The sequence below is a fragment of the Gamsiella multidivaricata genome (assembly GCF_025024155.1).
Source record: "Gamsiella multidivaricata strain RSA 2152 chromosome Unknown BC939scaffold_41, whole genome shotgun sequence".
Lineage (NCBI taxonomy): Eukaryota > Fungi > Mortierellomycota > Mortierellomycetes > Mortierellales > Mortierellaceae > Gamsiella > Gamsiella multidivaricata.
In genome coordinates this window covers 166041-186898 of record NW_026251749.1, presented here as the reverse complement: position 1 = coordinate 186898, position 20858 = coordinate 166041, and the positions used below count along the sequence as shown (strand labels likewise).

Here is a 20858-nt window from a genome sequence, read left to right as displayed (position 1 = left end):
CCCAGGCGGGATCCTCCATCGAGTCTCACGGATCGTTCGCCATGTCTCTTGGTCAATATCAACCCATGGGAAATCGATCGTTTGCACCGGCGGAGCCAAGGACGCGAGCGTCACCGCATCCTGAATGGTAGTTGGCTGTGAATCCATGTCATTGAGTGCTGCTTTTTCCATTTCATGTACCTTCTGGTCCTCATCCATGCCATTATATTTTTCACGTCGCTGTCTCCGTCTATATTCCTTGAGTCGGATCGCGATATTGTACGGTCCTCAGCAGTACGCCTCGCTTGTCTCTCCTCGATCTCCGTGAGGGGCCCTATCACCTCTCGCAGGACTTCTTGTTTGGAGGGGGTACAGCTTGGTCAACACAGCGAGGGCAGTCGTGTGCGCATTCGCCCATCCTGCGTCTTTCTGCTGCGATCCACTGGCTGATGAAGCTACGCCGGTGATCGTCGCGTGTGATCCAGGACTGGAAATCATGAAACCATTGTCTGGATGGTCCTTTGACTCGTTGCTGCTTGCGAAGGAAGGGCCACGACCGCACCTCCAATCCTTCATCCATGATCTGATCTGTTGAAAAAAGACCAACACTCGCAAATCCTCGTGCGATTTCTCCTGACGGCTGGGTGCGCCAGTCCGTGATGCTCCGTGCTGTCGGTGGGACGCCGAGAGCGTCAGCATTGTTCAGGGTAGATGTGATGTTCCTGTCAGCCATCAAGCGACATACGTTGGAGATAAGACAATGACGGTATGGTTTGACACGTAGCGGTGTAGCCGTGGGCACCTGTTCCAGCCCGCCCCGTCGCTGAAGCGCAGCGAGCCGTGCTCCGCAGAGATCACCTACAATACCTCCATCGTTGAGTCGGCTATGTAGTGAACTGATCTGTTCCTCGTCTTGAGCGTCGGACAATCGTTTGAGACCTCCGAGGTGCCGGTGAAAGAGAATGCTGTTGGGCGTGGTCGAAGTCAGGCCCGATTTGCGTTTGATTAGTTGGATATACTTCCCCGTGAGCTTTTTGAGGCGCGACGGTGAGATGACTTGAATGGTGCTGCGATACAGAATCTTGGGGATCAGGACGCTATTGACGATAGTGGTTGCAATGCGATCGGTGATGGCCTTACGGCTCATAATATTGCAGAGCTGGGCGACCTCTGTTTCCAAAGTGCGAGTTGTAGGTGTTGTTGAACGGGCTGAGTTAACCCATACCCCCAGTACGCGTGCTGCTTCCTTAGGTGGGAGCACTGTAGTACAGCAACTGTCAGAGTTTAGCTCTGATTGGTATTATCATGTGACGCTAGACGCGTCTAAGATTGGATCAACGCCGTCCTCATCACAGAAAGCTCCATGAGCAAAGGCAACACCGAAACGCCTAGAACCATGGATTACTAATCAGGACCTTTATTCTCTGATCTATATAAGGAAGGACAGACTATGTAGTTAAACCCCAGTTCATACACTCACAACAGTCTAGCCAATAAATAATTGCCTTCACACATTCGTCTTGTTCACTCACCCTGTCTACTCGTCTCCCCTCGTTTTCAACTCGTTCACCCACAAGTCTTACACAAAACGTATAGACAATGAGCATCGGTGCTTGCTTGTTTACAGAGATAGACGATCAACAAAGATCGTGAGTTGGATTATATTGTTCTGACACCACGGTGCCTTTTTGTTTGACCGCAAGACAAACGCTCGGTTTTCCGCAGGATCGTGGCTCAAATTTCGCAGCTGTGATGAGAGATATCTTTCCTGAGCTGGCACACACTTCGCCTCGGGTGATGTACGCACCACATTCGTTTCCGTTTTGTTGTGCGTAGGCTGCGACGTCGCCCATATTACCGCCGACGTATTGGACGCTCTGGAAATAACCCGTTTTTCCGCCGCCCACAGTACAGCCGTTTCTAGATCTTGCTTGACCAAGACCGCCATTGCAAGGAATGCCCTTGAAATTCTCCACGTAGAAAAAGAAAGAATCAGCAGTTTTTGGCCGAGCCAGGAGCGCGGAGACGCATAGTGCGAGAGCCAGATGGACCTTGAGCATGTTCAAAATGGAAGCGATTAATGTGGAACGATGAGACGATGGCTCAGAAGCAACCGAGCGAAAATGAGCTATTTGTATGAGCGGACACCAAAGCCAACGGTCTTGAAAGTAAAGGTGTGGGTAAATTCTTCTACAAAGGCGATGCGACGTACTTTTAGTGAGCATTGAACGAGCCTATGCTATGCGTTTTTCTTTGTTTGTTCGGATTGGCGCCCATAACCATTCCCAAGCGCGTTCGTTTCCGCCAATGACCAAAACATGTACATGTCGGCGCCATCCTACGAGTCGACAAAAGTGGTGCTGTGCCTGGGAAATTTGCCAAGTTCAATGCAGCGGGTACGGGATAACTTGGCCGTTGCTTTTGAATTGCATTGATATCAGAACATCATCATTGTGAGCCATGCACTGCCTGTCAACAAAAAGCACAGCAGCAGACAGCCCCATGAACATTGGTAAGAGGGGAAGTGGTCTGGGTAACAAGACTCGACTGAGAGCGAGCTCATGACCATGAGAATCCGAGAGAGGGGTGCTAAATCACTCATGATCGCAACATCTAGGTTTTGCCGCTCGCTCTCTTTCCTTCAACACTGTGAGCTCTGTACTTGTCAACAAAAAATACAGTAGCAGACAGTCCTATGAACATTGGCAAGAGAGGAACTGGTCTGGGTAATAGGAATCGACAGAGAGCGAGCTCATGACCATGAGAATCCGAGGGCGGAATACTAAATCACGCGTGATCGCAGCACCTTGGTTGTTGTTGCTCGCCTTCTTTCCCTACAACATTGAGAGCCCTGTACTTGTCAACTAGCAGCACAGCAGCAATCCGCCCTTGGAATATTGGCCAAAAGTCTCCCAGGTTAGACCTCGCAAATAGTTTTTCTGTAAGAACGACTCAAGGAACACATAGTAATCCTAGTCTTAAGAGATGTATTGCGTACTGGTGTACAATTGACTGTCCGGATTAGTGAAGAGAAAGGAGTTTACAGCCAAAAAAAAAAAAAAAGTCAACCGAGGTTGCTTGTTTTGGCGCAAAGCAAACTTGAAGGACGGACATCGTGCTTTTGCATTCTGATTACTCTGTCGATTGCGAATAAAGAGCCTTCCTGGTGCTTCCTTTCTTTCCTTTATCGAAGCGCTACTTCCTCTCCAGACACCCCAATTTTCTGTCAGCTTCATCCTCTTCTTCTACTTGCTTCAATCCCTGTCATTATATTGATGTAGGTCAGCTCTAATTTATATGTCATATCATCTTCCCGTCTCTTTAAATGTGAATTCGTGTATTTACATCCTCTCATTCCAGTGTACGTCTCCACCTATTGTTGCGCTCTCAACTAAGGTAAGGAGATTCCTTCGTCTTCCGTGGCGCGAGCTTTGCTGAAAACCGCATCAACACTCAGCTGAATAACGTCCGCTCGCGTCCAAATCCCTCATACGCAGCTATAAAAATGCAGTTGTCCCTTGTTGTCAAGTCGTGTATCACAGTCTGCGCATGCGTGAATGTGCTATCACGTCCCGCGGTATTCCAATCGCCATCAAATGTCATAACAGACGCAGCCTTTGCCTGGATTCTGTCATGCTCGGATGATCCACTTGGTAACGCGTGCTACCGCGATTGTAGCTGCTCAAGACTCGGTGGCAAGTTGTTGTGCCCCGAAGTTCTTCCTGCTGTTGTCAAAAATTAACATTGATTGTCCGTATGTGAGAACGTTGCTGGATGCGGTCCTCCTCGCAATATATACTAGTTTACCTACACAATCTTTGCTAGACTACTAAAGAGGTGCCATTTTGAAAATCCGTTCTTCGTATTCAAGGGGTAGGTGCAAAACTGATTCAATGATGACGGATGGCACAATCCTCATGCCGCAATGGGTGTGCATACTTCTGGCTCCGAAGCCAGCAGCCCTGTTCGTCATTGGATGGGCTACATTTGTGGTGAATATGACGATGGTTGAGGCATTGGTTCCTTGTAGGCGAGTGTCAACGCAAAATTCATCGCATCATTGAATCAGTTTTGCACCGTACTGTATGTCACGCGGCATGCATGCCCTGATCATGCGCCTAGCTATATTTAAAGACACTTCTCTCCTTATGAATAAAGCAATCTTTTTCCATCCTACCTTCAGTCCCCTAGCGTTTGCACGCATACCGCTCGTCAGAGTTTAGCTCTGATCAGTATTGTCATGTGACGCTAGACGCGTCTAAGAAAGGATCAACGTCGCCCTCACCACAGAAAGCTCCATGATGTAAAGATAAGCAAAGGCTGCACAGAAACGTCTGGAACCATGGGTTACTAATCAGGACCTTTATTCGTCTGATGTATATAAAGAAGGACAGACTATGTAGTTAAACCCCAGTTCATATACTCACAACAGTCTAGTCAATAAACTATTGTCTTTACACATTCGTCTCGTTTACTCACCTTGTTCACTCGTCTCCCCTCGTTACACCCTCGTTGTTCCTCGTTCACCCACAAGCCTTACAGCAACTGGCACGAAATGGGACGCAATGGACTGGAAGATTGTAGGCGTGGTGGCAGTAGGCCGGTCTATCCTCAAACAGATCGATTAATATCCATAGCAGCTGCATGAATGCCATCATGTGCGGCACTTTTGTACATCTGATGATGCCCTACCTCGGAAATGTCTTTTATTTTTTCGACTGTTGTTTCCTTGATTTTAAGCAGAAGTCGTTTGAGTTTACTCCTCTTCGTGTCTTCAAGCAGCAAAACTAAATGCCTATCGGCAAACAAGACGGATTAATAACCATTACACATGCCTATGTATCACTATCGAGTGACAAGAAACAATGCCTCACCTCAACACGAATCTGTTTCTGTATTCCTTTCACTGGCTGATGAGATGGTCCGTCCTTATGCAACGTTCTCTACTCCAATTCTTTGTTCAAGACTGTTCGCACACGCATAAGGTGGTCGAGTGGGGTGATATCCGCTGCCTCTTGTGACTTCTAGCAGAGATACTTGTTCTTATGCAAGAAAGGGTTATTATCCACTGCACGTCCGTGGCTGTTCTTTCGACCTTCGCGCACCCTTATTCCAGATATTCTATATCGACTATAATGGTTCAGGTACAGGCAGGAAAGTCGTCTCAGCAGATAAATTGCGTTTTTTGTTACTTATGAATCGCCGCTGGGCTGTGCTTATTAAGATCAAGCAAAGACGTACGAGGGACAGAGAGAGGTGAGAGAAAGGTGAGAAAGACGAGAAATATAAAAGACGATGGATTGAGTGAGGGTGTAGCTGGGAAGAAAGGAAAACAAGAAAATGGAAAAATGGGAAGGAAGGGAAGTAAAGTGCAAAGACTCAAAAAGAATGAGCGCCTTGAGCCACATCCATCATTATAGCATTGACCAAACAGACCCGTGCTTTCTAGCCATATCACTCCCCCGCCCTAGTGTAACGTGTAATGGGCTCCCATCGGATGCGAAAGAGAAGGAAAACAAAATAGAGTCCTCGCCAAGAAGTAACGCCCCTAATGTACTTTACAATTCAATCCCATCAACGCCCCACCTCAATCCTCAAACACTCAGAGCGCCTTAGAAAGCAACGGAGGACATTTGATTTCAATACTGAATTTGGCCTGCACAGTGTTCATGGTTGCAAGGATAAGGAAACCTTAAGGACTCTGTTTGTATCGTACAAGAGATGCGAGAATTACGAGGCATTAATATGGTCCATCATTTGCTCAGGTGTCGTATTTGTGCTCGCTGTCCTGGCCCACTCAAGACGCGCCGGATGCGTCCCAATCGTGCGCCCTTTTGCAATAAGATTAATCTGCAGGCCTTCGCAACTTTGATGCATTAAACTTATTATTCCGCAAAAATGCGCTAAAACTACAGGGATATGAGGCAGTATTGTACAGAGCTAATGCGCAGGGTCTATCCGCCGGTAGACATAAACATACGGCGTAGCTAACTCGTAGTCGAATGCGGCACTAGTGATTGATGCAATCTCCTTTTTGATAGCGTCCACCTCTCCGTCGTCAGAGCCACTGCTGCCAGTGCCAGCGCCGGCACTAGTGCTGCTGTTGCTGACGATATCTTTGCTTGCCTGGGCACCGACGTCCCCAAAAAATACCTTCGCCATATCCTCGTCTGATATTGGTTCCACATTCGAGTCATTGTACTTTAACCTAAAGGGAGAAAAGGGCTTAAGACTAGAAATATAACAAGGACATTTCAAATACGGCGAGCACAGTGTAACATACCATTGGTAGGATTTCGTCTCTGTAGTTGACCCTCCATCCTGTTCCATGATCACAGTTACTATCTCAACATCCTTCTTGATGTAGACATAGTAGTGTCCGGATGTAATTACTCGACCACGATGGATAATGATCGCACACAGCTCTATGTTTGGTGGATCACAAAGCCAAGTTAGCACATAGATCAACATCCAGTTAGTGCATAAATTCGCGGATCGAAAGAAGAACAGCCGCTCTGAACGAACCATATTCAGGCTCGGAGCCCTTGTAGTCCAGACTCATCCATTTTCCGAAACCCAGCCTCTCCGTGCAGGAAACACCATTTTGTAGCTTCATCGCTCCTTCCTTAAAGTTATATCGCTGCAGTCGTAAGATCAAGATCTTGGGTAGAGATGTGAAGAAGTGGTATACGTGTGCGTCTTCCTTGGAGTTACACTTTTCACAAAACCGCTGGTTGTCGTCCTTCATATGCTCCATCTTCATAGTCTCGGAGATTCCCCAATCCAGATCCCGGACCAGTGTTGGATTCTCTGCGTCGATTTGAACCGTCAGATCAATACCCCTATCGAGCTTGACTGAGACCGAAGGGCATCTTCGACAGTGCGTGACAGTTTGAGTACCAACTTGAAAAAGTTCATCGATCGGCTGCCAGTCTTCCGGGATAAGCTCTCTGACCCCGTTGCGGGATTCCAATGGAGCCTCCTGACAAAGTTGAATTAGAGCCTTAAATATATCATCAAATAGACTGATAATGTAAAAGAGAAACTCGGCGGCATCCTGCTGCTCCGAAGAGTTGAATAAAGAATCTCCCTGGCTGTTGCAGTTAATAGATTAATAAAAAAATATTTACATTAGATGACAACCAACCTCCTCAATGCAGGGTAATATCCATTCATTGTCATTAAACAACCGTACAAACTTACTGCAGCGTTTGAATGACCTCCCTCGGATAGACAGAAATTTCATTCGAAACTTCGAAGTTGTCACGCGATTCCTGCAGATCGAGAGCCTGAAAGACCTTAAGAGCATTGCTAAACAGCATGCGCTGATACTCGGTCACATTGATTTGTAAGTCTAGCGCCTTCTCTATCGCCTGTATCTTGTCCTGGATCGAAAAGAGGGTATTCGCACAGTCAACAGTATTGCGCAGGGATTGCAGAACCGAGTTGAGATAGCATGTGTTGGAGAGATTCGAAAGGCCTCCAGAGAGTATACATCGGGAACGTGGGCTGAGATATCGTCTTCTATACACCTTGACGATTGGAGAATACGAAGCCTTAGAGAACATAGTTGTAATCGATCTCTGATTTGGATCCGGCTTGTCATCGATCTTGGTATCCATGAAATCAGAAAGGTCGCTGTCAGAGTCGTTGTTGGAATCAGATGGTTCACTCCGTTCAAAAAAAGATCCCTTTTCCCGCTGTTTTCTCGCGGCGCTACGAACATTCCGTCCCGAATAAGTCTTGAGCGTAGATCGAATGACCATTACACCATTTGGCTCGCAATCCGAATTCTTGGGTCGTCCCGATGAAAAATTGTCAGAAAGCCCCGGATGCAGCGTGGCCTTTGAGAACATGGCGGTAATGGGAATCTGGTTGGAGTTCGCCTTTTCGTCCGCTTTAGTGTTAGCAGCGCTCAAATGGTCGTCATCGGAGCCCTTGCTGTCGATATCTGATCCTGGCCCTTCGGAATCTGAAAATGAGCTAGCCTTCGTCTTCTTGGTCTTTGCTCGAGCGCTTCCTGGCTTTGATCTCGGTTTTTTGGCAGGTTGAGTAGCTGTGGCAGGCTGCTTTGTGGATTTGGATGCGTCGTAGTGTGTGTCAGATGTGTCGTTGGCGTAATTCGACCACAGAGAAGAGGATGGAGCGGAGCGCAATGGCACTTTCGCAAACATGCTTGCTATAGTTCTCTGGGCCGATTTTTGCTTATCATCCACTTTGATGTCCAAGAGTTCGGATAGATTCTGCTCAGGTTGATTGTTATCAAAGTCCTTTTCTATCCTGTCCGTGTTGGAGGTAAAGGTTCTCTTGTGAGCAGTCTTCTTGTTCGTGGATGCGGTTGTACATTTCGGTTTCGAGGGGCCGTGTTCCACTGGAGCGTTGAGTATAGAGTCCTCCGAGCTGTCGATAACTTGGCTAAAAGTATTATCAAGCCCTCCGGTGGTGTTTGTTAATGTGCCTGTGATACTGGGGGTAGGTAGAGTTGCAGTCCCAAAGAAGCGATTGATGCCCGATCTCGATTCAGGTAACCTCTCAAGTTGCGGCAATGACTCAGCCTCAAAATCATCCCGAGTGGACTTGCAGTCGTCATTTGTTGCCTCCATGGCCTTCATGTCTGACGTCCGCATCAATCTGCGGCGCCTGCTTGGGGAGAGCTCCGGCTCCGGTTCCTCAGCTGCATCATCCTGCTTATCCATCCCCTTCGATTGCGGTACCACCTCAGGTTTGCTTCCTGCCATAATCTGTGTTGTGGTAGCGGTCCCGTCAGGAGAGTGCGTTGAACTCTGAGTGCTGAAAGTCATCCTGGTGAAGTACTTCATGAGCTCGCCTTTGGCTGGTGGGGTAGATGGCGATGTTTTGTGCTTCTTTGCTGGAGTAGTATTGTCGTCGAACTTGTCCTTTTTACGACGAGCTGCAGCTGCGCTCTTATTGCCTCCCTTCCCGTTGGCAGGTCCAAGGGTATTTTGGTCCTCTTCATTCTCATCCTGAAGGTCGCCCTCATCCGCGTCCATCCCATATCTCGTAAAGCCTTCGAAGCGATCCTGATGCTTGGCCAGAGTTTTGCGCTTCTTGGATAGTGCGAATGAGCCATCGTTGTTCTTCATGCGGTCGACGAGCCTTGTCCCTTCAACCTGAGATTCAATACGGGAAGAAATATTGACCCGAGTTTATTCTGTTAGTTACAAAGCGGATCGATCACACTCCTGAGCTGATATGTCGTTGGTTTGTTACTTGGCGATAGGACCCATTACCATGTTGATGGGTGACAATCTCGTGCGAAGATGGCGACGGTTCGATGGTGGATCTCTCTGCTTGAATCGTACGCAATGGAGAGAGGACAACTGTCAAAATTGGGGGCGCTGGAGGGAAAATGAAAGCAGCCTCTAAGTTGATTCAAAAGACTGCCTTTAAATCAACATTTTGGTGCTCCACAAGCTTTAATTAATTTAGGCCAGCGCAGACAGCATAAACCTTTCGACCCATAATCAACCAACCGCCAGCTGTTGCTCGACCACTCCTCGTAAGCGATCCATGGCGTTCAAACAGAATGAGGATATCACTAACAACCGCAACATATACCAGTTGATCTTATCAGCATGGTAACAGGCCAGCATTCGGCCTTATTACTTCCCCATATGAGAACGTCAAGTATGGTGATGTCGGTCCGCCTATGATTCATCCACTCGTGGCATGGAGTAGGAGCTGGATCAATTTCTCAAACGCTGGGTGGTCCATGAAGATGTGTCCTACCTTTGTAAGATGTGCCATCTGATCCTCACTCAGTTATTTTGCAAAAGAATGCTAGACAGTATGCTGGTTCAGATAGCGGCTTCGCCTTTACACATTGAACGCAGAGCAAGTCTTGCTTTTTGAGCACTTTGTGGTGAAATAGTTCGCCATGGGTAGAGTCGAAATGAATGGCGTACTGCATCCCTACAAGTGACTTTGTCTTTCTTTCCGAATGCTGTCTTACAAAAAAAAAAAAAAAAAAAAAAATGGGAGGCAGTATTGACATCAAGAAATAACGCTTCTCTTAATTACGGACATCGGCTCGATAATCGACATCAGGAAGCGAAACTATCCATATCGGACTGTATCACTCATAAGATACACCCATAAATAAAAATGGGACATGCAATGCTCGCAAGAATGAGGAAATTCAAGGAACTATGGCTCTTTACTGTGATTGCAAAATACAGATAGGCTGCTTGATCATTTCGTTTGAAGCTGTGGAGTATTAGAAATTGAGTGTGTTATTAAACGATCTAATTGGAGATGACAGATGAAGCAGGTATATCTGGACGGAAGTTTCTCGCCACCATCTTTAGTATCTCTCCCATCAATCTGTTTGACGCTGGGTGGTTGCAAAATTGTTTGAAGGGGTGCTTCGTGGCATCATCCCGTCCAAAGATCTCTTGGAAGTGGTGCTTGATATAATCCAGAGCTGGGCCTTTGACCTCTTCAAAATCGCATCCAAGCAGCACCAGGATTGGGACGGCGGTCTCGACCGTTAGTGTCAGGATTATCAACTCAACGCAGGTCTCAAACAGCTCAGACATTTCAAATCGGCGAGCAAGACGAAGCAGATCATCAATGCATAGAATCAAACCACCTGGCACAGGCGCCTCTTCAGGGCGTCCGATATCGAATGTTGGGAGGGAAGACGCTGGAGTCACAGCAGAGATGTTACGGAGAGCGGCTTTGATGTCACGAGTGTAAGCGTAGGATATCAGCACCTTGAACGCCATGAAGGGAAGGTACGAAATATCGACCATGACAGGTGGTCGCGATGCGGATGATGATGTACCCTGCGTGCTAAATCGCATGTCCATGGCAAGGTCGTTTCTGAAATCCTCCGCTCTTTCGACGATTCGATACAAAGTTGGGTATTCCTGGAGTCGACTTCGGTGAGTTGCGACAAGGTTATGGATGCCAGTGACGGGGTTGTAGTGGCTGAAGTGAACATCATAAGCCAATCCGGCGCTCAGATCAAACGAAAGTGGGCTATTCTCCTGTGAGGATCGTTGTGAGACCATGTCCTGGAATTCAGGTCGCGATGATATATAAAGAGGGACATTCCTGAAAGCCGGTGAGCGAGGAGCTGATGGTGTTGCTTGATCACAATCTGCAGTCGTAGTTAATAATCCTTCACATTGAGGGACACAGATGCTGTTTATCGCCTGTTCAATAACAGTTGGCTGTGAGTCCCATCTGAGCCGCTCGTTCATGTCAGAATCGTTATTCAATTTGTGATCCTCAGTCCCCGTTGCATTGCATGTTGAAGGGCCTTGACCAATTACAGTAATATGCGCATTTGGGGCGGCGGGTTCTCTTGGCGCCTCAAGACGCGACGGCGCCTGGGCTACAAAAGGTGCAAGGGTAAACGCCTCTTCAACATCAGACGACGAAGGGTAGGTAGCAGGCGGTTTGTAGATCGCCTTGGTTGCTTGGAAGAGGATCTTAAAGTCGATGAGTCCCTCCTTGTGAACCAAGTTCCTGTCTAAATACACTATTCATGTGCACATGTACATATTGTTAGCACTGCTGTCAAATGCTTGTTTAGGGATAAAAAAAGACGTCGGCATAGCATGTTCTTTCTCACCTGAGATTTCTCTGGATTTGCAGCCTGTCTGGTTGAGAGAAAGGATCCTGTTCTTACTATTAAGAACACTCATGTATTTGAAACCCTCAAAAGCGCGGCTACTCGTGGCTGAGACCTTGATACAGGCCTTGTGCCCCAGGAGAAACAAGTAAATCTCGAGAGGTTTTCGGTTCTTGCATGTGATCTTGGCACAGTACTTTGCGGTGGTTAAAGGAGCTCTTGGCTGGGACAAGGCAAAAACGAGGTCTTTGTTCGTATTTCTGGTGCGGCTCATGATGGCTCGATTCTTGGTCATGTTTGTGTGTATTTTTCTGATTGCTGAGGTATGCGGGGGGTGTGCGAGCTCGAGCACGAATAGATGAATTGGACAAGGAACTGAGTTGAATGGGCGAGTGAGAGAGCGAGTATGAGAGCGGGCGGTGAAGAAAGAGAAGAAGGGCAGGAGAGTATGTCCGACGATTATATAGCGAAGTGGCCATAGTGATCAGTAAGGCGAGGTTCTTGTAGAAAACCCATGTGTGTGAGGCGAAGCCATTTTTGAGAGAGTGAACATGGGATTAGATGGGCGAAGCCAAAGTACAAGAGCCGATCTGATCCACACCCCGATCATCCAACAAGGCTAGCGAGGGAGGGGAACCAAGGATTAGCCAACTGGTCCAGGCTATGGATGGTGGAGAAAGGCTGCGTCCACACAAGACGAGGTTTATTCTCGGCAATGGCGCCGTTGCTTGCTTGCTTGCTTGCGTGCTTGCAATTGTCATCAGAAATGACAGACACAGTAAGGGGCTCAAACGCGCTAGGTTTGTTTGCACTACACGCGTTTATTTACACAAGCACATACACACTATAAAATATCTTTACTCGCTATACATCCATGACTACTTAACTACCTGAGAAAAGTGGCGAGCCATAGTGCGGCAATGCTTTGCCATACATAGATCACTTTATAAAAAGAACTTAGGTCGAGGACATCTATTCTCGGTTTCTTAATAACCTTGTTACAATTGTACTTTTCGCAAACAAGTTTCGCACACCTCACAAACTACGCGCTTAAAGCTGTTTATAGCATGGCAATCCAAAAAAAGAAGCGCGCCAGTGAACAATGACCAAACACTACCATCGTGTCTATACACGAGTTGAATATCTTTTTTTAGTATCTCAGGCCCATAATCTTAGTCTTGTTCCTTGGACGAGGACTGAAGTGTGTCAGGAATGTGCTTGCAAGGCCGAGTCTCGCGGAGCATGTGTTACACGGTGCCCATTCAATGAAGGGTGAGGGTTTGAATAAACGAAATCAAGCTATGTTATAGGACCACCAAGGTGAGGACCCTACTTTCTACGCTGTCTACATTTTCAGCAGCGGAATTTAATGAACTTTTGGAAGGCAAATTCGAAATTGATGGCAAACTGAGCCTAAAAATAAACTCGGTAGGCGGATGATACCCCCGCAATTCACGTTGACAAGTTCGAGCGCTGTCACTCATTCACTATTCGCGTTCGATTTCCGTTGCATCAAATTCAGTATGTCGAGACAAAAGTCGACTCCGGCTTGGAGCGAAGTTCTCACGGATACTTCGAGGGGCCATTCAGGCTATGGTTACTTCTGCGCGCTAGCCAGGCCACAGGATGGATCGCCTCTGGGATATTTCCAGTTCAAGGGCACTACGACAACCACGGTCTAGGCACACTTGCAAGAGAGGACCAGTTGGATGGATTCGCTCTCCAAGTCCCAATGCCAGGCGTTATTCGATCTCGCACGGCGATATGTCAGCACTGACGCTAGGAACATTGCAACCACGTATGCGTATGAGAATTTGATATCTGAACGTGTGCTGAATATAAGGAAGTCCTCAGTTGCTCAGTTGAATGACACAGATAAGGGTGTTACTACGGAGCTGAGAAGTCGACAGCGTGTCAAGGGTAAGATGCGGAAGTACTGGGCTTGTAATACAGTATTAGCCGCGCTTTCGGCTTAGTGTATCCCTGTGCGTTTTTAACCGAGCGGTGTCTTTGTCATGGGTGATAGGGTCATTATTGTCCTTCCCTCATCATCTACGGACGGGAGATAATCGAGTGCTGCTAGCACATCTATGATAGGGACAAGGCATCCAATGCCAGCACTGAATCTTCAGCCTCCATAACCACAATCGCCGCCATTACCACCTCCTCTTCACCATCATCATTTTCCTCGTCCAACTCACCCCCTACGTCCAAGCTGAGCGACGGCGCACTACGGAGGCTGCGCAAAGATTTCACGCGACATTTTATCGAATATTAGGGCGAATCCTGGATTCTGCCATCAGGTGTGAACATCGACAAGGCCCTCTACGACCATGCGATGGCCTTCGGCTACGAGTCCTCCCTGTATACTTTCATCATTGACACGGCCAACAAAGACCACCATGTATCTTGTTGATGGAGTGAATCAACTCTCTCGGAAGGCCCTTCCGGAGCTGTCAATATGGACGAAGGTGGAGTTCGCCAGAGACGCCTGCAGTCCATCCGAGCTAAAGACACTGCTATCCGAAGGCCGAGTCAGAGAGGGCCAAGGAAACTCGACACCCCGACAGGAGCGAATTCTCATTCGGTTGTATGCGGTGGTCATCAATACCTGGCACATATGTCAGGGGGGCGCGAGACTCCCTGCGAACGAATCGGAAACATTTATATATCCAGGATATGGACTGTTCTAATTGACAATCTTCTACAAGGAGACCAGGATCTGCGGGTGGCACGAGGGGAGAAGTGCTCCTTATCCTCTGCATTCTGGAAAAAGAAGACCGAGACCTGGATACTAGAAAGGCTATGGGAAGAAGGAGCGACGGTATCTTTCCGTCATGTTCTTTCGATATTGAGTCCGGAGGAATGGAGACTGGCAAGCGAGATGAGAGCACGGTTGGCATCAAGCTGCTGCTGGACGAACGCAAGTTATCAAAAGTTTTCAAGGACATACTGGATCATATCCTTTGGCAAGACCAAGATCCTGCAGTATTGAGCGCAGAAAATAAAATCATTGGCTTGGTTCAGTCATGTCTTCGAGCAGACTTTGTCTCTCTAGATCAGGTTGCTGGCAGGTTCTCGCGATTTATCTGGGAGAAAAGCTTCGGCGTCCCAGTTGTGCTTGAAAACAATGGGATGCATACCATCTTGCTACTTATCAAAGAGCTTCGGGTGCTGGAAAAGAGTGTCAAGTTCGCCATGTCCACCACGAAGGCCTCGATATAGATTTGAACGAATTATTTGATCGCGCTTCGAGCTCGAAAACTAGTCCACCCTCTGAATTCCAGCCGAAGCCGCATACACTCACTACTCCTTAGAGTACACCAACCAAGAAGAGGGAGCCTTTGCCAGCATAGTGGATAGTCGACATTGCAATATGAATAGGGTTAATAAGAATCCTTTTCATCTAAACGCTCAATCATTATTTTCGTGGGTTGAATCGGACAAGCAATATAGAGTGCGTCTATGGTGCAGCAACATCTATAGACGTACTTTTGTAAGTAGACTATAACCACCAGTTTATTTCAAGGGATATGTCTACCACTAGTCAGTTGAGACAATGACTTCTTATTCCAGGATTTTAAAGTCAGTGAAAACGGCATTGTTCCGTGCCTTGGCCACAACATGATCTGTCTCGTCAAAGACAATCCCCTCATGATACAATTTTGCACGCTTGTCGTCAATCTTCTCGCCTTCACCCCATTGACCCATGTAGCCGCCAATGTACAGTTTCGAGTCAAGGACGCGATGACATGGGACTGGAAGCGGCGCGTATGGATTTACTTTAAGGGCCTGCCCGACCGCCCTAGACGAGGACTTGAGCGCATCTGAGATGTGTTTATAGGTCGAAATCTGACCCTCGGGGATCTACAATGCCCAATGATTGTCCGCACAAGGGACGAAATTCGATAAAATAATGTCGGAAGAAGTATCTTAAAGCATAAGCTATCCAGACGATATTCAGATAGTAGTAATACACACCTGTAAACAGAGATCGTAGACCTGGAACTGGAAAGGCGTGATCTTGCGGCCAGTATGCCGATTAATGGCATCCGCACGCTCCTTGGCGGACTTTGGATACGGATGGACGGCAGCTACGACGTAGGTAAAATTGATTTAGCAGCTCCGTCAGAATACTTTCCAGATCCCTAAGTTGTCTGCAAAAGGACATAATGAATATGGCCTACCAGCGACATCTTCGTCGACAGCAACTGGTTTTGCTAGTTTTTTTGTGTCGGAACTGTGTGACTTGAGTTCCTTGGCAGTGGAAGAGTGGGCTCGCTTGACAGATCTCTCGACAGGCATTGTGATTACTCGTAAAGTGAGGCAGAAGGAATAGTTAAGAGAGTTGAAAGACTGAATGGTGCGTACAGAGTACGGAAAGTGAATGGAGAGTGAAGGGATTCAAGGAGACAGAGATTGACGCTCTCCATTTTATTGGGGTTGCAAATTGGTGGCAATGGGTGTAAAATAGAAGGTGCGCAGTTATGCGCAGATCTGGGGAGGGTCAGAGTCGTTGGACAGGGTAGGCAGTGGGGCCGGTATGAGGTATATACGCACATATCTCAATATGTCTACGTCTCGCAAGAAGAGCACTTGCACACATCACCTCATCTCGATCTCATTCATTACACATTCCACTAAGGATACAAATAGGAGTGACATCAACGCCTATGACTCATCAAACAACCGACCCATCACCGCAACAGGAACAAGAGCAGGAACTTGAACTTGAACAGAAACGGACACTGGAACTAGAACTAGAACTAGAACTGGAGCAGGAGGAAAGCGTCGCCACTATCGATGCCATACTTCATATGCCAGAGCTGGCATATGCGCTCCAGCGGTATCTCGAGCCAAAGCATCTGGTCACAGCCTGTTTAGTCAGTAAACCATGGTCCAGAGTTTGGACGCCCTTCCTGTGGCAAACCCTGACCCTGACCCAACCCCACCCAGTCTTTCGGGCTCACACCCCGCGTTCGACTTCCTCCTTCGCTGTCTCTCCAGCCCAGTACCACCAAGACGAGCGTTATGTTCTTTCAGTAGAATGCCTTAGTCGATTTGGGCACCACGTCCGACGACTTAATGCCTCTTGGCTGACCTCTCACGCTCTACTGCGGCTCTCTATTCACTGTGTGAATCTGCAGCAGGTCAAACTGGCCGAGACTGCAATTCCGATCAGAGTGCTGCAGCCGATGTTGAGGGCGTTGACAAGGTTGCGAAGGCTGGAGCTGGATTTGCCGTTTGAAGAGTTAGTCGAGGATGAGAAGGATGAAGAGGATGCGGATCCGCAGCCAGACGCTATCATCAACAGCTCAGATGACAGTGCCTTACTGAGAACCATTGAGACGTGTGCATCCAAAAGGCTCGAGCACCTTGAGCTTATCTTCCAGAGATCGGTCAGGATGCCCGTTAAGGCGCTATGTTCGGTGTTGAGTAGCCATTCTGCTCTTCATACAGTCAAGTTGGTGGACGCGGATATTGAGGATCCAAAGAAGAAAGGCGGCAAGAGCAAAAGGAACAAGAAAAAGAAAAATAATCGCACGCGAAGTGGAACAGCATCATGGCTTTCAACTTCAGGGTCATCGAGTTCAGTATCTTCAACATCGACCTCTGTATCATCAACCTTGACAACTTCAGCCTCGTCCTCAGCCTCAGAGGGCGAGGATGAATCATCATCAGCACCAACACCAGTAACGACAATGGCAATAGCAACAGCAGAAGAACCTTTCAGCCTCATTTTTCTATCCATCACCAGCTCCCACACGTCGAACGCCTGTCTGGGATATATTTTAGGGCGATGTCATCATCTGACGGCACTGCACCTACACTCTTGTGACACCATCACGGATGATGCGCTAGAAGGCATCGCTCGAAGTCTGCGGTCTCTCACAAGCATATCTTTATCGAGTTGCAAACAGCTTACGTCTACGGGTCTCAATAATTTCTTCAAGAGCACCCACCAGCTCGTTGCTCACGTTCATCTTTGCGACCTGGCTGCGCTTCATGACGAGACCCTGGAAATTGTAGCCCTCCGCCACGCCCACAGTCTTCGAAAGCTGGCCATTTACTTTTGTGCATTTGTGACAGATAAAGGGATCAAGGCCGTGTTGACGGCATGTCATGAGTTGCGAGTTTTAGGTCTGCAGGCGTATGGTATGACGCCAACTATTTTTGAGGAGCCCTGGGCCTGCCGCTGGACATTGGAGCAGCTGGACCTTCAAGGTGTGTTCAAAATGGCTGTGGATAGTCCTGCATCTGGAGATGGTGACAGTAACTGGAATACCACCATGGGTGGGAGCAACAGTGGCAGCAACAGCAACAGCAACAGCAATACCAGCAATATCAGTAGTAATGTCAGTATGGGAGATTTTTCTGCCACGAGAGTATGGCGTGATCGGCAGGCAAGGATTGATGCTTTTGAGAAGACAAGGCTTCGGCTGATAACGCTATCGAATCTCAAGAACTTGCGGCTATCTGCTGCTGGGATCGGGAAAGAGGTCCTCGAAGGGTTTGGACAGCATCAGCGGATAGAGGTTTTGCATCTCTATGGGCTCCAGAGCACTCAGGTTGACACGCTACCTTGGACCGAGATCCGGACACGATATCCCTTCCTGAGACAGGTCTACTGCGGAGTGATTGGTGTTCTGACCAAGGGCATCCAAGATAAACTGGCGCGGCTGCATGTAGAGCTGTTGGCGTCGTCTAGTATTCCTGACCTTGCATTTGAAAACAATTTCGATGACTAGCAGCAGCTCGCTGAGCTGCTCATAAGATGATCGTAATAAACGGCATTTCTATCCTCGTCCGCCTCCTCTTGTCTTTGCATGTGGATGTGGAATCGCTCGTGTTGCTCCACGCAGTCGTGCCTTTGCCTTGTGAAGCAGTAGGTATCTATCGGTTGACGAACATTCCATTATTTGTTTTCTTTTACATGCAGCTCCACAGGGCGACTTTGCCGATGCTACTCGATGCTATCCAAGCAAACCAGTCCAAATTGGGACGTGAGTTCTGCATGTCTCGGCCTTTGATCGTGAATGGCTCGAGTGCTCGGGCCATTCACGGCAACGACTCTGTCTCAATTGGGAATGTCTCGGGCACCAAAAAAGGACACCTTCGGTCGGCTCCAGCTCCACCGTACTTCCTTATAACAAGGGAAGGTCTCCAGCGTCATTTCAAACCCACAACTTCTGATATTTCCCCCACTTCACCACAAACATCATGGCCTCAATAAAAAGCAGATTTGACGCCTACATATCATCTTCTCTCAGCATCAACAGCGACTCCTCAGATCTACCGTGGCGGAGCGCCTATACCTGGGCACTCTGCTCATTGCTCTCAAAGGATGAAGACGATTGCTGGGATGTCCTGCTCTCTTCCCAACCCTCTATTGCCTTTCCCCACATTTCTGAAGCCCCTGTAGCTCCAATTTCTCCGCCTTCACGCCTTGGCCATGACCTTTCCGGACAGACTAAACATAAGCGCCGCCGGAATGGCCGGCATCACCGCAAACGCTCAAGCATTTCTCCTGCCGTGTCTCAAAATTCAAGCGAGTACGATTACATCGATGACCTCTGGTTGAAGCCTACGAGTCCAGGAGGCAGGCTGTCCCACGCGTTCTGTAACCTGGGATTCAGCTTTATCGATTATTTCACACCGATTGAGGACGGACCTGTGTTGAAATCGGGCCGTACCCAGCAGCCTCCACTTTTATCTCAGCATGCTGTCGACCGGTCTACGGAGATAGACACGGCCAATGAAGGCTATACCTCTGACTGGGCTACGGCTTTGTGCGGCAAGCGGACTGCGGTGCTGGAGCGGAGACGCGCTCTGTCGAGGACGTCCAGCCAAGATAGCAACGTCAGTGAACCCTGGCTTGAGGCCTTGGATCGACTTTCACATTGGGAGGATGACCGTTAACACGCTGTACATCCACTTAAGCGAAAAGCTGCTCTGTAGTCTTTATAGTGTTCGGCACTATCCTTTTCTTATTAAAAAAAAAACCCCCCTGCCGTATTGATTCATGACACGTATGGAAGGCGTATGAACGCTATTCAAACTATCTTTGATTGCAGATATACAGCTGCTTGGGCTGAAGTAGGCCCAAGACGTTGGGATGACCTGGTCATCATAGGAGTGAGAGAGCGTGATTGAGGGATAGCAGCAGTGCAAAGCAGCCGTAAGAGAAATAGCAGGAAGTTCAGCCCTCCAGGAAAAGTCCCTCCTCGTCATCATGCAGGAATTGCTGTTTTATGAAGCCATGTGGCGTACCTGCTTCTTGGTCTACTATTCTGCGATAGTCCATGGCCAGCCTCTTTTTCCGGACTGATGAGAAAATGGCAAGGACACAGGCAACAAGAAATGAACATGGGAAGGGGCACACGATAATGGATGATCTGCGGGTATCGTCATTGCTTGCTTCTTCGGGCTTTCTGTATTAGCGATCCAGGGGCTAAGTAGCTTGGACACCAAGGTGAATGGAACAACGGATGGCAAGACAGGGGTAAAAATATATATAAAAAAAGCTGCGTAGCCATGCAGGACGTGATGATGTCGATATGAGTGAGTTGATGTTGCTTCTGAGTACAAAAATAAGAAAGAGGTTGACCCCTGTTTTTTCTTTTTTTGCATCCGCGCTGATTCTCCTTTGCCATGCGCTGATGGTGGTCATGTACCCCAGAACCCTTTTATTGCTCTCCCAAAGATATGCAACATGATCGGGTTGACTCGATCAAAGTCCACTCAGCACTCAGGAGGGTCATGATGGTGCCATGCCAACTCCTTTTTTTTTGTATTTGTTATTTGGTAAAATGTGGGTGAATGAATGGCATGGACACCCTATTTTTTTTTTTTCTTTTCAGGCACACACACACGCGCACGCAGTGGGGTACCCCTTTCAACCCTCACCGCCTGATCATCTATGTTTCGCTGCATAAAGAAAGCGACCATTCCCTCTATGATGTCTGAATGTGCGGAGGAGGGCAAAGCGAATTGGGTCCCTGACATGTCATCGCTCGCAAAAAAAAACCAGCGCGGAGGAGGGAATTGACCAGGAGACTCACGATCAAGAGACCAACGACTCACAGGCACATCGACATTACGCAGCCAACACTGCACTGAAAGGGCATCTCCCTTGACCATGACATGAACTACTCTCCTCCCTCTTCTTCTTCTTCTTTTCCTTCCTTCCCATCTCATATTCTCTTTTCTTCTTACCTTCTTCCCAATCTGCTTCTTCCTTTTCAGTCCCATCTGCGTCATTTATCGATCTGTCTAC

General features: G+C 48.0%; 10 protein-coding genes across 10 annotated transcripts; 4 read left to right on the top strand and 6 right to left on the bottom strand.

The window, feature by feature from the left end:
• Positions 1-833: 833 nt before the first annotated feature.
• Positions 834-2039, bottom strand: BC939DRAFT_478008 (uncharacterized protein; the record flags this gene model as incomplete). Its single annotated transcript, XM_051558727.1, has 3 exons — positions 834-837; positions 999-1239; positions 1787-2039. The coding sequence occupies 3 exons, from the start codon at positions 2037-2039 to the stop codon at positions 834-836; spliced, it is 498 nt and encodes a 165-aa protein (XP_051411232.1).
• A 1135-nt stretch (positions 2040-3174) lies between these two features.
• On the top strand, positions 3175-3944 carry BC939DRAFT_454504 (uncharacterized protein). Its single transcript, XM_051556075.1, has 2 exons — positions 3175-3256; positions 3340-3944. Exon 2 carries the CDS (start codon positions 3485-3487, stop codon positions 3719-3721), a length of 237 nt encoding a protein of 78 aa, XP_051411231.1. The 5' UTR covers positions 3175-3256; positions 3340-3484; the 3' UTR covers positions 3722-3944.
• Positions 3945-5102: 1158 nt separating this feature from the next.
• BC939DRAFT_195787 (uncharacterized protein) lies at positions 5103-5466 on the bottom strand. Its single transcript, XM_051550566.1, has one exon. The coding sequence runs from the start codon at positions 5385-5387 to the stop codon at positions 5205-5207; it is 183 nt and encodes a 60-aa protein (XP_051411230.1). The 5' UTR covers positions 5388-5466; the 3' UTR covers positions 5103-5204.
• A 387-nt stretch (positions 5467-5853) lies between these two features.
• Positions 5854-9309, bottom strand: BC939DRAFT_195770 (uncharacterized protein). Its single transcript, XM_051550565.1, has 3 exons — positions 7183-9309; positions 6505-7073; positions 5854-6404 (listed from the first exon to the last, which is right to left on the bottom strand). Exons 1-3 carry the CDS (start codon positions 9081-9083, stop codon positions 5920-5922), a joined length of 2955 nt encoding a protein of 984 aa, XP_051411229.1. The 5' UTR covers positions 9084-9309; the 3' UTR covers positions 5854-5919.
• Positions 9310-10793: 1484 nt separating this feature from the next.
• On the bottom strand, positions 10794-11994 carry BC939DRAFT_529737 (uncharacterized protein; the record flags this gene model as incomplete). The annotated part of the gene is made up of 2 exons (XM_051561531.1): positions 11582-11994; positions 10794-11488 (listed from the first exon to the last, which is right to left on the bottom strand). Coding segments are annotated over exons 1-2 (990 nt in total), but the record flags the coding sequence as incomplete, so codon positions are not given.
• A 1110-nt stretch (positions 11995-13104) lies between these two features.
• On the top strand, positions 13105-14806 carry BC939DRAFT_504059 (uncharacterized protein; the record flags this gene model as incomplete). Its single annotated transcript, XM_051560477.1, has 3 exons — positions 13105-13257; positions 13860-13985; positions 14438-14806. 3 exons carry the CDS (start codon positions 13105-13107, stop codon positions 14804-14806), a joined length of 648 nt encoding a protein of 215 aa, XP_051411227.1.
• Positions 14807-15048: 242 nt separating this feature from the next.
• On the bottom strand, positions 15049-16040 carry BC939DRAFT_454491 (6-O-methylguanine DNA methyltransferase). The gene is made up of 3 exons (XM_051556074.1): positions 15769-16040; positions 15563-15675; positions 15049-15448 (listed from the first exon to the last, which is right to left on the bottom strand). The coding sequence occupies exons 1-3, from the start codon at positions 15884-15886 to the stop codon at positions 15149-15151; spliced, it is 531 nt and encodes a 176-aa protein (XP_051411226.1). The 5' UTR covers positions 15887-16040; the 3' UTR covers positions 15049-15148.
• Positions 15755-18566, top strand: BC939DRAFT_195758 (uncharacterized protein). Its single transcript, XM_051550563.1, has one exon. The coding sequence runs from the start codon at positions 16255-16257 to the stop codon at positions 18328-18330; it is 2076 nt and encodes a 691-aa protein (XP_051411225.1). The 5' UTR covers positions 15755-16254; the 3' UTR covers positions 18331-18566.
• A 150-nt stretch (positions 18567-18716) lies between these two features.
• Positions 18717-19633, top strand: BC939DRAFT_454488 (uncharacterized protein). Its single transcript, XM_051556073.1, has one exon. The coding sequence runs from the start codon at positions 18803-18805 to the stop codon at positions 19499-19501; it is 699 nt and encodes a 232-aa protein (XP_051411224.1). The 5' UTR covers positions 18717-18802; the 3' UTR covers positions 19502-19633.
• On the bottom strand, positions 19634-20420 carry BC939DRAFT_454487 (uncharacterized protein). Its single transcript, XM_051556072.1, has one exon. It carries the CDS (start codon positions 20210-20212, stop codon positions 19868-19870), a length of 345 nt encoding a protein of 114 aa, XP_051411223.1. The 5' UTR covers positions 20213-20420; the 3' UTR covers positions 19634-19867.
• Positions 20421-20858: the final 438 nt, after the last annotated feature.

What these genes read in the sequence shown, in the direction of transcription:
- BC939DRAFT_454504 (XM_051556075.1), top strand. Translation starts at nt 3,485, where the DNA reads ATGCAGTTGTCCCTTGTTGTCAAGTCGTGTATCACAGTCTGCGCATGC.
- BC939DRAFT_195770 (XM_051550565.1), bottom strand. Translation starts at nt 9,083, where the DNA reads ATGAAGAACAACGATGGCTCATTCGCACTATCCAAGAAGCGCAAAACT. An exon ending in GAGGTCATTCAAACGCTGCA is followed by an intron (nt 7,074 to 7,182) that starts GTAAGTTTGTAC and finishes TAACTGCAACAG; the next exon opens with CCAGGGAGATTCTTTATTCA. An exon ending in GGGCTCCGAGCCTGAATATG is followed by an intron (nt 6,405 to 6,504) that starts GTTCGTTCAGAG and finishes CACCAAACATAG; the next exon opens with AGCTGTGTGCGATCATTATC.
- BC939DRAFT_195758 (XM_051550563.1), top strand. Translation starts at nt 16,255, where the DNA reads ATGACTCATCAAACAACCGACCCATCACCGCAACAGGAACAAGAGCAG.
- BC939DRAFT_454487 (XM_051556072.1), bottom strand. Translation starts at nt 20,212, where the DNA reads ATGCAAAAAAAGAAAAAACAGGGGTCAACCTCTTTCTTATTTTTGTAC.
- BC939DRAFT_195787 (XM_051550566.1), bottom strand. Translation starts at nt 5,387, where the DNA reads ATGTGGCTCAAGGCGCTCATTCTTTTTGAGTCTTTGCACTTTACTTCC.
- BC939DRAFT_454488 (XM_051556073.1), top strand. Translation starts at nt 18,803, where the DNA reads ATGGCCTCAATAAAAAGCAGATTTGACGCCTACATATCATCTTCTCTC.
- BC939DRAFT_454491 (XM_051556074.1), bottom strand. Translation starts at nt 15,886, where the DNA reads ATGCCTGTCGAGAGATCTGTCAAGCGAGCCCACTCTTCCACTGCCAAG. An exon ending in TGTCGACGAAGATGTCGCTG is followed by an intron (nt 15,676 to 15,768) that starts GTAGGCCATATT and finishes CCTACGTCGTAG; the next exon opens with CTGCCGTCCATCCGTATCCA. An exon ending in TCTACGATCTCTGTTTACAG is followed by an intron (nt 15,449 to 15,562) that starts GTGTGTATTACT and finishes TGGGCATTGTAG; the next exon opens with ATCCCCGAGGGTCAGATTTC.